Genomic DNA, 19,080 nt, shown 5'->3' on the forward strand with positions numbered 1-19,080 from the left:
AATTTGTTATGTTAGTAAATTTACTTAGAGACAAAGTCCATTAGTAATTATATTTTACGCACGAACAAAATTCTATAAGTAATATGGTGAATAATTATTATCACATATTTTTCTCATGAGTAATTACCTACAAGGTATTTACTAATATAATATTCACGGACGAAATTCCGTGAGTAAACTGATTACTTACAAATTTCTCACGGATTTTTCTGTGAGTAATCTGTATTTTTTTTTAGTGATAATGTGATATTCTTAACCTATGGAGAATTTCAAAAAATAGAAAATAAAAAATAAAATTGATAAAACTGTTCTCCTGTCCGAATGACATAAAAATATTTCATTATTTTCCCTCTTCTCATCCACATTATATTTTAATATAATTATGTATTATATTTAATTTAATTTATATATTTTTTATCTAATATATAAAACTAAATAGAAAATATAAAATATTCTATAAAATTATATTTTTTTATTTTTATTTTACAAAAGAATTACTATATAATTTATTTTAGTTTTAAATACTGTATTATAAAATGTTATATTTTAGATAATAATGAAAATGATTTTTTTTTTAATAATCATAACTTTATATGTATATATAAATTTTACTTATTAATTTTTTTAAATTTATTATTAAATAATTTATCATTAAAAGTTTTTTATTAAATGAAAATATTATAATGTATACATAATATATTCTATTAAAAAAGTTATATAAAATTTGTATTAAACAAAATAATAAATTTGTTGATGTAGAAAAGAAAAATTTGAGAAAAGCACAACTCGATTCTACAGTGTAAGTAAAAATTGAATGAATTCTTAATCTGATGTAATATGACGTGGCAAAGAGAGAAGACTTGAAGAATATGATTGTAGATTTTGTTTTTTTTATGGTCTAAGTAGTCACTCAATTTTGTTAATATCTTATATTTGTAAGAGACATTTAACATCGTCCGGCTATGAAATCTCTCATTACAATTTGCAGTTTTCAATAATATATATATATTTCTATAAAATATCACATCAAAATATTATTTAAATAAAAATATAAATCAATTTTAAACCACAATTAAACAAACATAACAAATTTGTATTTAGTAAAATAGTTTGAAAAGATATATATTTTTTTTTCCTGAGTTATAGAAAATTATGTAGAAAATATCAAAATAATAAATGTGTATAATATATTTATTTTTATTTTTTGAAAAATCCAACCAATATTATTCATGTTCTCTTTGCTATATATATATATTTTTTTTCCCTTTTGTTTTTATGAATATGTGATATAATTTATCCAATTAATTATTCAAATATCTGCAGTATTTACGTCAGAAATTTAATTTCAATTAACTCTTGAAATTATATATAATGAATATGTATTATTTAATTTTTGGAACAGATCATGCATGTGGCCACTTGGAATAATGTTGTGTGCATTTTTCCACTAGAATATTATTTCTTTTTTTATTATTTTATTTTTTTTAAAAAAACCTTTAATTAATTAGTTAGAAAAGTCGTCCAGCTACATATTATATAGAGTTTGCACATGATCCCAGATTGATCCTCCTTTTAAAATCTCTTCTTTTTAATTTAATTAATGTCTGCCTGTTGCCTGTCCAAACAATATATACACAAATATCACTTCAAGATTCTTTCTTATTACTTATATGTTACATTCATTAATTAATTATTCATATTCAACTAATATTCTATCTCTGTCTAATGTCCCTTCAATTATTTATTTTTTAAATGACATAATATTTTCATCTAATTTCTGTAATTTTCAAGGCTTTTTAAAAATAAAAATAAAAGAATCGATCAATCGGATGTCTCACTTTTGTTTTAGATATTTTAGTGTGTTTTTATTCGAGAAATTTTGAATTAAAAAAAAATATTTTTAAATGAAAAGAGAATTTTGAATTGATATTTTGAGTGGGACTTAGGTATTTAATACTCATTGTCATAAAAAAAAATATTGCTTTTTTTTTTTAAAAAAAATAAATAAATAAAAAAACAATAAGGTTGTTTCATTTTTAGGAAAATATAATTTTTACTACCTCTTATCATTCTTTTATTTTTTTTTTTATTATAAAAGACAAAAAATACACTTCATATTAAAATTTATTAAAAGTAAATGAGTTTATTTTTCAATTATTAAAAGGAGTAAATTATGAACATATCCATCCTTCATATAGTTTTAACATGTAATGCAAATATTGTGTACATTTTTAACAATATTTTCAATGAATAATATAGGGTTTGGTAAGAATAGAAGTTCGAATTTTCTTGTTTATTTAAACAAGGTGGTTTCCATTATTTTTGAATTTTGAGGGGGTGGGGAGGGGTGGGGTGGGGTGGGGATTGCACACCCCTTAGAATAAGGGCACCCCTTTAGAGGAAAAACCAATCACTGACAAAGTATTCGATTGCCAAATAATATATATATACATTTTCATTTAATAGATATAGTATGATTTATTACATTACATATACTATTTACCTTTTTTCTTTTACTGATGTTTTAAATGTGTCGGTATATATATATATATATATTCATTGGCCAATTTCACTCAAAATTTATATGAAAAATTCATAGAAATTCACACTCACACACACGTATATAGATCAAATGAAATGAAAGCTAAAATTGAGCAAGAGCTGAAAAAAGGATGCAAGAGTGTAACACACTCAAACCCCATTACCAAAAGGAATTTAATATTCTATTACTAATTATTATTATTTTTATTATAAAAATATAACTATATTGATATAATATATACACATATATATATATATATTAATGGGGTATCAGTGTCAGCTGTGAGGACAAGAAAGAAGAAAACTGTAGGCAATGTCACATTCACCAGAATGACCATTTCCCAATTGTGTTTGTCCTCTTCCCTGCTTTGCTTGATTCTATCCACATTTTAAATATATATATATACATATATAAATGTTAATATTTATTTATTTATTTAAATTTTTTGGTGAAATTTTGTTATCACACCATTTTTATTTTTTATTTTTTTGCATCAGCTGGCCATGGTTGATCCATCCATTAGATTCTTCCAGATGGGATTTAACTATTTAATTATTCTTGATGTTGCAATCAAGTGAACCTGAAAGAATTAATTTGGCCTGCCTAATTTCTTGCAAGAAACTACTACTACTACTACTACCACTTCATTATTTTTGTCCTTTTCTTACATCTTCCCATTTTATAAAAATATATATGTTAGTGTATAAGTTTTATGATTACTTGTATTGTACTAAAGTAGCCAATCATTATCCTATGGTTTATCTTGGGCAGAATGTTGCCTTCCCAATTAAATAGAACATATTGGTGAGAATATACCTAATGTTTGTTACTTTTTATAACTGTATATTAAATCTCATGTGCCAAAAAGTAACCCAAAATAAAATAAACTAAAGCTTATAGAGACTCATGCAATTGATGCAGAATTTAAAATGCTACAATTAATTAACTAATTAACTTTATTGCATCATACCTCCAAGAAACTTAAGCATATAATTTAGGAGAATTTGAATAAGAATGCATACAGACAGACAGCTTTAATTAATTTGTACAACAAAAAACAGGCTAATGAATTGAACAAGGTATCGATCAAAACAACAAATAATAAATATATATATATATATATATATATATATAGTCTCACTCCCTCGAATGATCGCGTCATGCAATCATATATCATTGATGCAATGCTTGATGATGATGATGATGATATACTGATATACAATCAATTGAAGTTGTGCTGCTCCAGCCATGGCCAAAACCCTGTCTGATCCTCCATCCCCACGAACATATTGCAGAGGTTATTGTTGTCCGAATTCTCTGCTGCCCCCCTGGAAGAAGAACAAGGAAAAAGATTATGATGATGACTTTGGGTCCGTTTTGCAGATGGATCTGCTGTGGTGCTGGAAATGTCGAGCTTTATTATTTCCGATGTGTTCTCGCTCCTGTTGCTCGACGACCCTTCTGTCTCTTTGTTCAGATTTATCGACTCCGTCGGCTCCCCGTTCTTCATCGCCACAATCTGCAAATTTTACATTACACACCCAGTAATCAATGAAAAATATAATTAATTAAATAAATTAAATAATAACAGGAGCGTATGACGCCGTATCGACCTCGGCGTGGAGCTTCTGGTTATGGGCGAGGAGCGAGTCGTTGTGAGCCTTGACGGCGTCGAACTGGCGCTTGAGCAGCTCGTAGTCCTTCTCGAGCTGCTTGGTCTTCCAGCGGGCCCGCCGGTTCTGGAACCAGATCGCCACCTGGCGCGGCTGCAGCCCCAGGCTCCGAGCCAGCTGCATCTTCCGCTCCGGCTCCAGCTTGTTCCCCAGCTCGAAGTTCTTCTCCAGTGTCTTAACTTGCTCGAGGTTTAGCCGCCGCTTCTTCTCGCCGACCTGAAACCCGTCGTCCGACACCTCCTCCTCGTCTTCGCAGATAATCTCCGCCGCCGGGAACAACGATCTCTTCCCCAGCGCCGCCGCCGCCGCCGCCATCACTCCCGCAGCTGCTCCTGTATCTGCAATCAATTCATTATTGATTAATTGAAAACCTAATTTTGGGGAAAGGTAAGGGGCGATCTGATCTGATCCGATCCGATCTGATCTGTAAATTGTGAATTGTGATTACGTTACGCACCGTGGAATTCTTGAGGGGGAATGGGAGGGAGAGAATTGACGTCGTGAGGGTTGCTGCTGCTGCTGCTTTGTAGCAGGAAATTGGAGTGGAAGAAGCTGCCCATGCTTCATCAAACATGGATCACACAAACTAGCTATTATGACACTGCTATAATAGTGGTGGTGGAATGATTAAGAAGATGTGTATACGATCGATCATATATCTCATCTCATCTCATCACAGCACTGATGAATTGAACTGCGGACGCCATTGTTGGACCTTGTCCCTGCAGCATTAGCACTATTATGGAACTATTGAAAACCCTCCTGTGTATATATTAGATATGTCTAAAGACAAAGAGAGAGAATTCATTCAATATCAGGTGGGTTGGGTTGGGTCTTTCTCTTTTCTCTGAATTGATTTGATGTGTATTTTTCTTTTTGGTATTAATAAATTGAAATTTGATTAGTTGTGAGTGTTATTTTTGGGATGTGAATTTAATTTAGGGAGCTGCTGCTGTGCTGCATATACATTTTGTCTAAATACACGACAGTTGGCACTATGAAATTTGTATATATATACATAAAAGTAAAACCAACACATGTGATGTGTGTATCAAATCTTGGTTGTAGATGTTCATCTCCACTTGATAAATATATAATAAATATTTTACATATATCCAAATCCAATCAATTACCAAACCAAACCAACCCCACCGTAGAAGTGAGTGAGTGAGTGCATGTAGTAATATTCCAACATCGGATGGGATTGTTGCCTTGGAACCCCCTAACATCAAGTTTAAAGACATATTCATCCACTCTTACAACACTATTTTTCAATTACAATTTTTCAAAAATAATAATAAAAGATATAAATATTTTATACAAAAATAAAAAATTTAAAAAAAAAATTAAATATTTACTATAAAATATCAAAAAATGGAAAACTCAAATATTCAGCATAAGATAATATATATATAACAGCTATTAATGCAATGTAGAGTTTGAGGTCAGCCAAGCCGCCATGGCCCACGCCCAAATTTTCTCAAAATTTTGAATTCTATTTATTAAAAAAATGTATATAATAAATCAAAATACATGTATAATATTAAAATTTCTGTTATATCTATAATTTATTTTAGATCAATTTTCATCATACTAAAAATCCAAAAAAAAAAAAAAGAAGATAAAGAAAGTGAACAAGTGCATCTAAAATGAAAAGCTAAGAAGAAGTTTAGTTTGCAAGGTATTAGGTCCGACCGGGAGTTTAACCAATACGTGCTTTTGGATAGTAGCTCCGGATTCTCACGTCATAAAAAAAAAAAAAAATGGTTAAGAAAAAGTCACGTAAGAAAATGTGGGTGAACATATAACTATGAAATGATGGGTTTAATCCCCAACGCCGTCTAGCTTGCCACAAAGAATTCGTTTGGTGTGACTAAACCTAATTTGCAGGCTACTAACTTGAACTTTCAAAACATATTCGAAAAATAATAATTATGAGTTTTCATATAAAAAATAAAAAATAAAGAAAATCGAAGGCTGCATGCCACCCCACCCCACCCCACCCCCACCCCACCCCACCCGACTGGAAGAGTGGGGTCCAGAGAAGAGATTGCTGCCTAATTGAGGAACAAGCATCGTGCAAGATGGCAGGCCAGGTTGCTGATGAAGAAGAAGATGATCGATGCTCTCCTCCTGCACTACTCACCCCACCCCATCCCCCATCGACATATATATATATATATATATATATATATAGACACGTGGATATATATATTTGTGTGTGTAGGAGGAGAGGATATGATTCTGGTGCTTGGTGTGTAGTGTAATTTTCAAGATATATTAATTAACCCTAACCAAGCTTTGTCGTGATGCTTCCTTCTTCCATCCACCTCTGTCTGTCTCTCTGCCCATTTCCACATTCCATTACACTACTGCTCTCCCCATCATATTTCAGATCAGATCAGATCAGATGCCTATATATTATCAATTTCTCAAACATATACATATGATTTCCTCCTTCGTTAATTCATTTCTTCTTTCTCATTCCTACCTCATAATCTTAATTATTGCTTAATTGATGTACGTGTATGTAAGAATTAACGTAAGAGCGAGCTAGGGGTGATTAATTATGAGAGACCGATGTTAATTAATTACATGTCTCCATATACTACTAAGTATATACAAACAAAATTAAAGGAGTTCGTGGTGGCGTTTTTCCCATGGTGTCCTAAACTGAAACCAAACCCATTCCTTTCAATTTCAATTTGGTCTGTTTCTTTTGGTTGAGTTTGAAAAAATTAATTTAGGTTTAATATTAAAATAATGTTTGATGAAATATTTTGTGAAATGAATTTTTTTTTTTTTTTTTTCCGAAAATGTAGTAAAATTTGAAAAAATTGAGTTAAAGAAATATTAAAAATTGAGAGGAAAAAGTGTATTTATAATCTTCCTTCCTCAAATTAAATGGACTACTTATATTTGTCCAAAGTACATATTGTAATTGGGGTTTTCTTTGTCGGATAATACTCATTCCATCCGAACAAATTATGTCATTTTTCTTAGATACAAAAACTTGGAAATAATGATAATTTAATATAAAATGACACAAATAAATAATAAAGTGAAATATTATAAAAAAATTATTAAATAATTGATGAAAAATACTCTCTCCGTCTCACTTCTCATATCCACCTTTCCATTTTCATCGTCCCATTTATTTTGTCTTGTCAGTTTCCTTTTTTTAAAAAATAATTATACACTTTCATCTTATTTTTAAAAAATTTAATTTATAATATTTTTAATTTTAATTATACTCATAAGTTATTTTAATTTTAATGTATTATATGATAATTATTGTTACTAATATATTTTTAATTATTTACTAATTATACCCTCCTAAATTTTTGTATCTACGGGGAGTAATAAGTAGAAAAATAGTAACAAATAATAAAAGTAAAAATAATAAAATTACGAATAAATAAAATTATAAATTCTATATAAATTTATCGGACAATAAAAGAGAGAAATAAAATAATATAGTGGAGAGTGCAAGTCTAAGCCAAGTCATCAAGCTAATTAAAGCATATCAAATAGAGAGTGGTTCAAATTGAGAGGCTCATCTTAAATCTTTCGAGTCACTCGATCCTTCCCATAAAAAATGAAGTTGCACAATGCAATAGGTTTTGAGGGCAATTTTTTGATAGAGCCTCGTGTGTGCCTAGTGCAGTTGAGGCCGAATCGCAACCAAATTTATTCTTCTCTTCGCAACTCTTTTATTATTTTCTCTGTACATGCACACGAGTTCGTCGTTCTTCTTCATCGATTTTTCCTCTCTCCGGCCATTGAAGTCGAGTTTTCTTCACCGTCGCGCCGAGTTGATAATCTTCCACCGGAATGATGCTTTCTATTACCGAAATAGGAAAAGAACAGTGGAGACAATAGCCTTGTGAAAAGAACAATGGAGACAATAACCAGTCGATCGATTTAATCAAAATAAAATTAGTTGTTGAACTTGTTAAATTATATATTTTTATTTTGTTTTAAATCAAAATCTTATTAATTTATTTGATATTGTACATCAGTCCCCTCTCTTCCCTCCCTACTCGTTCCTTCCCTTATTCCCTTTGCGTTCCTCAAATCCGACTTCACCGTCCGACCCAGGCCCTTGCCGCCGACGCTATAGACGCCAAGTAATATTTTCTTATATTGCATTTTTTCTTCCCACTCCTTCCGTGACCGAGTTCAAGGCCATTCTAATTTTTTCCTTCACTTCGGTTTCTACCCCGCCTAAGTCGAATTTTATTTCCACTCTCGATTTTTTTCACCTAAAATTTTACGCATGATTTTGGGAGATGTATTTACAATTTTGATGAAGATAATGAATTTTTGCATGAATGAGATGAAATGCTGGTTCAATATAATATGGTGGAAAATGCCTAGTTGAGAAAATTAGTCAAAATGAAAGAAAAATGGGATTTGGTATATGATCATCAAATTTTGTGTGTTGATATTACGACAATACAATGTAGTGAAACTATTAATAGTGTCGTTAAATATATGTCAGTTTGAAGAACAACTTACAGATATTTTTTAAAAAGTTTGAAAATATGATCGAATTTCGTCGATATACACAGTTGCAGACCAATCTGAAAGCATGTACCGGTGAACCTGTTCTCCCAATGTCAATTCAGCTACTGGACATACCGTAAGTGTGTATACCCCAAAAGTATTTAAAGTATTCCAAAAGAAATTGAGGAAAGTGTATAATTGTGTAAGAGTTGTTGGAACACATGAAACCATTACAAAATATTAGGTTAGGAATCTTGAGAGTTTGGGGTACCATTTTGCCAAATACGATACACCAGATGGGATAATTGCATGCAGTTGCAAGAAATTTGAATTTTTTGGGATATATTGTTTTATATGGACAAAAAATCCTCACCAAAAATAATGTTTTGAAGATCCCCAATCAATATATAATAAAGAAGTGAACAAAAGATGCAAGGATAGGTGTTTCGCATAGTGAAATATATCCGGAAGACCACAGTATGGATGACCCAAAGAAAGAGTTGAGGATTTGAGTCTTTTATGCAATAAACTAGGATCAATAGCTTCGGAAAGTAAGGATCATATGAATTTTCCAGAGATACTGTGTTGAGGACTGTTGAAAAAGTGAGTAAATAATTATATAGCCGAAAGGAGCATTGTGTTGGATCATCTATAAATGAGGTTGATAATGTTAGCATGAACAAAGAAGACAACATTTTTTTGAAAGGTGTAAAGAACACAAAAAAGATACGTTCGGATAAAAAGTCCAAAACGCGAATTGGAAAGAAACACGGTAAGGACGATAAGGAAAAAAAATAATCCGAAGTTCGAAGACATAAATGTTAAGTTGAGACTCAGGTGCAGACTTGTTACTACAATGTAAATCTTTATTTATTGAAAAAAAATTTTCATAAATTTATTTTCTCTAATCATTAATGACGTTTATCTAGTACCTGGTAGTAGCTCCGTAGTCTTATTAGATCCCTTCAAAATAGGTTTGTGTGGGAAAAAAAATCATATTTTATTTGTAATAATTTTGATATAATTTTGTTTCAACTTTCTCTATTTTAGATTGCATTACTAATCCAATACCAAGCATACGAGCCAACTTATTCCATGAAATTCAGCAAGTTGCTTAAGGTATCTTTTATTAAAATTAATTAATTTACTACCTTTCGCTAAACCTTTTTATTATGCATTGACTTAGGTTCAATCATCGTGTATCGGTGGTGAAATCCGTGATTATCATCATCTGTAGCACAGTTGAATTCGGATATGGAATTATATGGTGCTTATAATTGAGAGTAATAGTTTGGATCTTATTTGTCCCATCTTTAATAGTAAGTGAAGTATATAGTAGAAAAAGTGGAAAAATATGATTAAATGGCACGCTAATATTTGACCCCGGATATTTTGCCTTTGTACCAACATGGCCGATAAAATCCTCATGGGAGAAGCATTGGGATGCTGGAACTGATACTTGTAGTTTTCCTATAATATTGAGAAATTTCTTATATAGATGTTTGATTTACTTGGGAAATTTGATTCTAAATCTTGTTTGTGCATGCATGTAGTGACGTTGTAGAGTTTTGATGAATTAATGCCAATATAAACCATGGGATGTATATTATGTGACCAAGGTCTATTATGTAGCACCTGAAGCTTTTTTACGTGGATGGTGTTTTGCGAAAATCTTGTTTTGCAGCAAACCTGTTGGATAGATCGATCCATTGATTAGCAACACCCAACAACTCACGTGTATCTATCTTTGGACTTATATTTGTAGTTTAGGTACACAAATATGTATGTATATACATATATATATCTTTATATCTGGACTGCAATTAATAATTAATTAAAGGGTAAACTATTTTTTTTTATTCGTGCACCATTATCATTTTAGTCCCGTAAGTAGAGCCTGTCGCAAACTAGTCTTATAAGTGAAAAATTTTCGTTGTTTTAGTCTTCCGGCACCGAAGACACCCGCGTGGCTCGCCGGAAGCCACGTGGCGAACACGTGGATTTTATTTTTATTTTATTTTATTTTTTAATTTTTTTTAATTTTTTTTTTTTCAATTGGACCAACTAAAAAAGATTTTAAAAGGCAAATAAAATTAAAAATCAATTTTAAAAAAATGAAAAAAATAAAAATAAAATCCACGTGTTCGCCAGGTGTCGCTGACTTGGCGGACACATAGCCTCCGGCGAGTCTTGCGCCGAAGGACTAAAACAACAAAAAAATTTTACTTATGAGGCTAGTTTGTGACAAACTTCACTTACAGAATAAGAGAATTCAATTATGGGATTAAAAAAATAGTTTACCCATAATTAAAATACATCTATAATGATTAATACTATTTCTGCAGGCAAATAGATTTGAGTTTTTAAATAGAGCTTAGGGAAGCATACAAGAAAATTAATTAAGGTACCTACATACCAGTACCACCACCACCATGGATGGTTTATATTTTAGTTTTAGTTGGGGTCATAAGGCGGCATAGCGCCAAGTACTTCAATTAATTCAAGTTCACGGCGGCAGCGGCCATTATCATCATGATCCGTCGTCGGGGTGGATTTACATGGGGGCTAGGGGCAACTAACGCTCCAGTTCCCAAAATATATGTATTTTTTTTGTATAAAAATTAATAAAATTATATATTTTTTTAATAATTTATCTCTTCTATTTTTTTATTTTATAATGTAAAAAATTATAAAAATTTTATCTATTTGTTGATTTATATTTTTAGCTTTTAAATTTTTTTATAATAAAAAATATTGAATTTTATGTAGTTTTGTTGAATTTTTTTCCAAAACATTTAAATTTTTTTAAAAAAAATTTTGCCCGGATGTATTATGAATTAAAAAAATATATATTGAATCGATAAAAAAAATCAATATTTTTGCCCCTCTAAACTATTATTGTTGATTCGTCACTGCTCATCTGAATGGCAATATACTTGCCCTGAGATTGAGAAAGTCGTAATTACACACCAAACAATTCAAATACATACAAAACCATAAAACACAATACAAAATATTTACACACACCAATTCACATATATTTTCAACCATAAAACATAAAATAAAATTTCCACACGCAATACATTTCCATCCCTAGAAGACAATATAAAATTTTCAAACACAAACCAATTCACATACATTTTCAACCATAATACACAATATAAAGTTTTCACACATACTAGTTCATAAGCATACATTAATGTAACAAACAAGTTTCCACCTACAGAAAACATTAAGTCCAAATACATAATATTAAAATTGTATTCAAACAACAATAACTAACAACCACCAATAATATTAATAATTTTTTTTGGACTTTCTTACCACACCGATTTTTTTAAATTATTTACGTCTTTCTTCAACTCATTCAGTTTTTGATATGTACAAACTCGGATAGGTAAAATGCAGAAAGAAGTCAAGCAATTTCTTGTATGTGTTAAGTAAGTCGAGAATTTGCATCGCAGAGATACGGCAGAACTTGATATAGTAAATATATCTTTAATTTTTATTATTCTAAAATTTTTATATACTTATTACAATAACTATAAATTTTTTCAGCTGCAAGCCGCCAGAAAAATGTTTGCGGAGAAAAATAAGGTCAATTATACATGTAATCATGTTTATGATCACTTAAAAACTTGTGAAAAGTTTAAATATCACAATGAGTATGTGCCCCGAAGAAAAAATCAATGAACTCATAATGCAACTAACGTCTCATTGTCATTGGAATGACCCTGGAGGATCATCGTTCAATATTACGGATGTTAATTTTAAAACTCTACGGGAGCATACATATCCTACAGGAATAAAAAGTCTAAAATAAACACCACCTCACAAGTTTTCGAAACTATGAATACGTCATATTAACAAATTAACATGTACAAAAAGCTTGGAAAACAAAAATTAGAAGATACTTGGTTAAGACAGGTGCAGTGGGTGGATCCAGTGACGGAACCAGCTTTGCGGCTCCGGGGGTCAAAATTGTTATGTTTATTTGTTTTAATTTTTTTTTACCGTTTATTTTTAGTTTTAACCTATTTTGAGCCTGCTTTTTATTTGAAACAGACATTCGACTATTTCTGTGTGTACAAAAAATAATATAAGAACTTTCTCGTCAACTCATTTTTACCAACTTGATGTCATCTTTAACTTTTTCAATTTTTATTAACACTATAATGTGGTTGTGAAGAAGAAAAAAATGAACAGAAATAATATTTAAGATAAAATATTTTATTTTTTATATAATAAATTTATAAATAAAAATATTATATATTATTATAAATTAAAATAATAATAATATGGAAGTTTATGTGGAATATTTATGGACGGACTAGTACGAGTCCTGGGCCAAACTTTTTTTTTTAGAGTAAAAGTATTTTTTAATCTAATTATGTAATTTTGACCACCTAATTCGAAATCTTTATTTTTTTATCCATAAATTATTATTTTAATTTATAATATTATATAATAATTTTAATTATAAATATTTTATATAATAAATACAATTTTTTATTCTATATTTTAATACAATTTTATCATATATATATATATATTTTCTGTTTTTTCTTCTTTTCATGTATAATTTTTTTCATACATAAATAGGCCAAATTATCGGCTCAAATAAAATGTCTGGAAATTAACGATTCAAAATATAAAACTAAAATCAAGTAATAAAAAAATAAAAATAATATAATAATTTTGCCCCCGGAATCTGGAAGCTAGTTCTGTCACTGGTGTTGAAAGGAGACATAATAGGATGATCAAGATCAGGGAATCTGCTACAAGATCACGAGCAAGGAAGCAGGTGAATTTTTATGTCCCTCGAATTTTATTTTATTTTTAATTTTTTCACCTAACCATTAGCCTTATGTTGTTAGTTTGTGATGCACAGGCCTACACTAATGAGTTGAACAACAAAGTTTCACGTCTAAAAAAAAAGGAGAACAAAAGGCTCAAAAGACGACAAGTGACTATTTCATCTAAGTACTCTTTAAAAACTTCTTTTAACGACTCATTGAATATATGTTATCTATATAATGATCATTACAAATTGAGCGGGTGTGTTTCGTTAACTTGTTTTATAATATTTACTTTCTATGATGTGTTTTGCGTGCTTTAGGTCTTATTTGTATATATAAGCTTATTGTGGTCATATTTTTCACACTTTTCATTATTACATTTCTGATGACATATAATGAAAGTTATTGCATTTGTGCTGATCTACAATATTTGAGTATTTATCATCCGTGATCATCAATTTGCTTGTGGTTCCAAAATTTGTCCAGGCATATTTCGTGCGCTTATTTGTTAACATTTCCATTCTAAGGGTATATTTGTAGGCTTTTAATTTAAAGTACTTATATTAAGCTAATTATGCTATGTTTTTTCATTATTTTCCAACATAATATTTGGGTATTTATTATCAATAATCATCATTTTGATTGCGATTTCAAAATATGTCTGGGCGTATCTCGTGCGCTTATTTATTTGCGTTTACATCCTATGGGTGTATATATGGGCTTTTAATTTCACATACTTATATTTAAGCTAAATCTGCTCTGTTTTTCCATTTTCTTCCACATAATATTTGTGTATTTATCATCGATGATCACCATAAATGGTCCTCTTTGATAGGTTTCTTGGTGTGGTTGGATGTGATGCTCCTTGACCACTCCGTCCTTGCTGGTATAACTGATATTCACGTCGGCTCTGAGACATTTTTCCGGGCGTGCTTCATGTGCTTATTTGTTTACCTTTACATTCTACGGGTGTTTTTCATATCCTTAGTTATCACCACTTTGATTGTGGTTTTAAAATTGTCCGGACATATTTCGTGCGCTTATTTGTTTTCAATGCCTATACTTTTCTATGGGCTCTTTTGTTGGCTTCTAATTTCAAGTACTTATATTTAAGCTAATTATTGTCTGGTTTTTTTTTTTTTTCCCTTTATTTTCTAGCATAATATTTTTGTATCACCACTTTGTTTATGGTTTTAAAATTTGTCCGGGCGTATTTCGTGCGCTTACTTGTTTATCTTTGCTTTCTATGGGCGCTTTTGTTGGCATCTAATTTCAACTTTTATATTTAGCTAATTATGCTCCGTTTCTCCTTTAATTTTTCTGCCTCACTTTATGTGCTTTCGTGTTAGCGGTCAGCAAAATATCTGATTTGTTGTTTGCTTGCTAACTCGTCATACCTTTTTGGGAATGTTTATCATTTTAGTGTCCATTGTTTGCAACTATGGTTATAAGATATTGTAGTCTATGTTTGTGTCCAATGTTCCTAACCGATACCCTTATTACAACACTCTTTTCGTAATAAATATTCGTATATTGGGCAAGAGTTGAAGAAGGTACTGCCGAGCATACCTTCTACGCCGAATCCAAGATCAACTGCGAAGGACGAGCTCGGCATCCCATGTGAGCGAGTGAGCTCGTGTGTTGATTAAAATTAATTGGCAACTCTTATTATTATTATTATTATTATTATTATTATTATTATTATTATTATTATTCATACTAACTAGTTTTCGCTGCGTTTTTTTTTTTTTTTTTAATTTGTGTTTTTGCTCTGCGTTTTTGTATTGTTGAGTCGACAAGAGATTTACGGGGGATTGTTTTCATCCTTTCTCTGTCTATACATTTTTTTAGAATGGAACCAACTATTGTATTGTAGTAGTAAATACTAATGTAGCTTTGTCCTTGTTATATATTTTGTTTGGAAAGTTTGCCATCGCATTCACAATCATTTTAATTTCGAAAAGAAATTACGACAGCAAGGGGTGTGTTTGTGTGTAGGCTTGGATTTCAAGTTTTGATTTTGACTAGCTTTCTCCTGTTATATAAATATGTGTTAGACATAATGAAAAAAATAACTATTTGATTAAATATTTTTTAGGAAATTTTTTGGAGCATTAATATAAATTCTTCAAAATTCCCTAACAAAGACACCTTAAACTATTTATTTTAATATTAATGTATGTATATATTGTCTTTTTTAAAAAAAAAAATTATATATTGAGTTTATTGGTAAGGCTATTTATTTAATTTTATTTGAAAAAATTATATACAATTGTTTCTAATTATGTTTTCTCTTTATCCCTATTTGGAAATAGTAACGTTTTAAATAAAGATAAACTTTATGTTTAAAAAAATATATATTTGTAGGAAAATTAGTGTTTTAATATAAAATAAAAGTTATGTAAATATACTTTTGAAAATTAAGCACTAAGTTTATGGATAATATATTTATTACAATTATTTTAATTATATGTGTAAAATAATAGTTGCTACAGTATTTTTTTTTTAAGTAACCCACTACTTTATTTTTTTATTTCAAAAAAAATATTCTTCAAATATTCTATTTTAGATATTATTTTAAACAATTTTTTATATTCACACTCAACTTTTATTATTATTTACTTAGTTATTATTACTTAACAATATGTTTATAATATAAAGAAATAATAATTTATTATTTTTTTTACAAGTGAAATACAAAAAAAAATATTATACTATTAAATATGCAAATTATACAATCTTAAATTAATAAAATATTACATTAAATATAAAAATTATTTAATGCAAATTCTTATCCCAATTACTATATTGCTCAGATATATGTTCAATCAACTTATATTAGGAACTGATATATGAGTTTCTCAATCTCTAAGTTATCTGTATCGCTGAAAAAATCTTTTACATTGAACATGTTGACCTCTTTTCAACTGAACTTCAATATGCTGTGCTTTCACCCATTCCTTTATTGGAGCACTAAGATCATGTTCATCCTCTATTGATTATCATATTATGCATATGATAGTACAAGTAATCATTATATGATGCAACAAATATTTTTTCAAAACTGACTAGGTCCTACAATAATTCTTTGTGCAAAAAAATTATTTTTTGGACCTCGTGAGTTATGAATAGTTTGCACAATCGTTGACCATTTAGACAAATAACATTAGTTAGATAACAAACAGTATTGTATGATTTCTCTCGGATAACATAACTTACCGGATGGGCTCTTCCATTAGTGAAATATGAAAACAAATGTAAATTCTTTAATACGTTGATATCATTGTTGGTTCATGTTAACCAAAATATACATGTCATATCTAAATATCATAATCTGCAACTACTTTTAGAATAATAGTTGGGGAACTGCTTCGATCTGCATATACACCTTTCCAAACAATTAGGTAATTTTTCATTCCAATGCATGCAATCTAAAATTCCCAACATATCTAAAAAACCACGAGACTCACCAATATAAAGTAGTTTTGCAATATCATTAGCATTTAGTGATCTAAGATATTGATCAGTTAAAAGTTCCAACACAGCACGACAAAACCTGTTTACACTCTCAATGGATGTTGATTTGCCTATTTTTACATATTCGGCAGCTACATCTATTGTTGTACCATATGCTAATATGCGAAATACAACCGTTGTTTTCTAATAAGGTGACAATCCAGGACAACCAAATCCATCATATTGTTGTTGTAAATACGAATCATATTGTTTAACTGCATCAATAACACGAAGAAATAAACTTCGAGACATTAAAAAATATGGTAGAAGGTTTGTTCATCAAATATTGGATTAGGTGCAAAGTAATTATTAAATAAATTATGAGCAGCTTCTTCGCGATTACGATTAACAACCCTATGATCAATGATAAACCCACGACGAGTCAGTTTCTATGTATTGAGAAGACAATTGAGACAAGTATTACTTTGCTCAATAACTAAGGTGGCTAGTTTCATTCATTTCTGAGTAGTTGCTACGATGTGTTGGCCAATTGCATCATCTTCTTACGAAGATGTTAATGAAGTAGAACTTTGAGCTAGCACGTTCGAAAGCCTTCCCATATTGAAATTTACTTATACAATAGATTAAGTATTTTGATATTAGATTGAGATATGTAACAAATGCCACAAATGTCACAATTTATAGATGGTGGATTGTGGCTCGGGGTAAGTTTGTAAAATGTTAGGTTGGGGCTCATGGCTCGGGGTAGATTGTAGAATGGTAGGTGGAGGCTTGCGGCTTCTGGTAGGTTTGTAGAATAGTAGGTATGACTTGTGGCTTGTGGTAGGTTTGTAAAATGGAAGGTGAGTTGTTATAAATAATGAATTTTGCTTCATAATCCATATACCCCTTTCCCATTTGTGTAAAATTCAAGAGAGAAAAAAAAAAATGTCTTCTAAACACTCTATTAGATTCTTCCATGCTGAAGATCACTTGTTTGTTGAAAAATTTCTTGAAATTTTTCAAAAGTCAATTATAGTCAACGACCAATCATCTGTAGAAAAAGGTCACGAGTGACTGAAGCCTATTATGTGCACAAGGAAGAAGAATGAGTATGTAATTTTTGATCGGTACAAACTAGGATAGGTAAACTACAGAAAAAAGTCAAGCAATTTCTTGTATGTGTTAAGAAACTTGAGAATTTGTATCGTAGAGGTGCGACATAACTGAATATAGTAAGCATATCTTTAATTTTTATTATTCTAAAATTTTTATAATTTTATTACAATAACTATAATTTTTTCAGCTGCAGGACGCCAGAAAAATGTTTTCAGAGAAAATAAAGCCAATTTTAAATGTAATCATGTTTATGATCACTTAAAAATTTTGAAAAGTTTAATTATCACAATGAGTACGTGCCCCAAAGAAAAATCAACGAAATTATAATGCACCTAACGTCTCATTGTCGTCGGAACATCTAACTAGCTATTCTTTTGTATTGTCTTTATTTTCTATTCATTTGGATAATGAGGATGACACTGGAGGATCATCGTCCAATGTTACGGATGTTGATTTTAAAACTTTACGGAAGCATACATGTCCTACATGAATAAAAACTCTAAAAAAAAATGACAAAACCATTCAACTTAGTGTTAAAATCATAATAAGCAACACCTCACAATTTTTTGAAACTATAAACAAGTCATATGAACAAATTAACACGTACAACAAGCTTGGAAAACAAAATTAGAATATTCTTGGTTAAGGAGGGTGCAGTGGGTGGATCAGCCAGTAATTCGAATCCCACGACTATTCCGGTGCCACAGGTCCAACATTTTGGTATGCTACCTATTTTTCTTCCAGGCCATCCGCTGCATCAAAAGTCGACTTTGCTATGTGGAAATCCGATCATGGATGTTGCTACCTAGAAAGCCAAATGGAGGTGTTTTCTTCCCCTCGAATGGGGGCTTAATCCAACACCCAATCGCCTGGCTGAAAATGGGGTCCTCCTTCCGGTGATATTGCTGAAATGACTGTTGAAAAGAGGTTGAAGAGAATGATCAAGAACCGAAAATCTGTTGCAAATCACGATCAAGGAAGA

General features: G+C 30.3%; 1 protein-coding gene across 1 annotated transcript; it reads right to left on the minus strand.

The window, feature by feature from the left end:
• Nucleotides 1-3,484: 3,484 nt before the first annotated feature.
• LOC127263418 (homeobox-leucine zipper protein ATHB-13-like) lies at nucleotides 3,485-5,077 on the minus strand. Its single transcript, XM_051292427.1, has 3 exons — nucleotides 4,673-5,077; nucleotides 4,156-4,553; nucleotides 3,485-4,061 (listed from the first exon to the last, which is right to left on the minus strand). The coding sequence occupies exons 1-3, from the start codon at nucleotides 4,773-4,775 to the stop codon at nucleotides 3,765-3,767; spliced, it is 798 nt and encodes a 265-aa protein (XP_051148384.1). The 5' UTR covers nucleotides 4,776-5,077; the 3' UTR covers nucleotides 3,485-3,764.
• Nucleotides 5,078-19,080: the final 14,003 nt, after the last annotated feature.

This window comes from Andrographis paniculata, unplaced genomic scaffold (genome assembly GCF_009805555.1).
Source record: "Andrographis paniculata isolate CXL003 unplaced genomic scaffold, ASM980555v1 Contig69END, whole genome shotgun sequence".
Taxonomy (NCBI): domain Eukaryota; kingdom Viridiplantae; phylum Streptophyta; class Magnoliopsida; order Lamiales; family Acanthaceae; genus Andrographis; species Andrographis paniculata.

What these genes read in the sequence shown, in the direction of transcription:
- LOC127263418 (XM_051292427.1), bottom strand. Translation starts at nt 4,775, where the DNA reads ATGGGCAGCTTCTTCCACTCCAATTTCCTGCTACAAAGCAGCAGCAGC. An exon ending in TCCCCCTCAAGAATTCCACG is followed by an intron (nt 4,554 to 4,672) that starts GTGCGTAACGTA and finishes AATTGATTGCAG; the next exon opens with ATACAGGAGCAGCTGCGGGA. An exon ending in ACCAGAAGCTCCACGCCGAG is followed by an intron (nt 4,062 to 4,155) that starts GTCGATACGGCG and finishes TAAAATTTGCAG; the next exon opens with ATTGTGGCGATGAAGAACGG.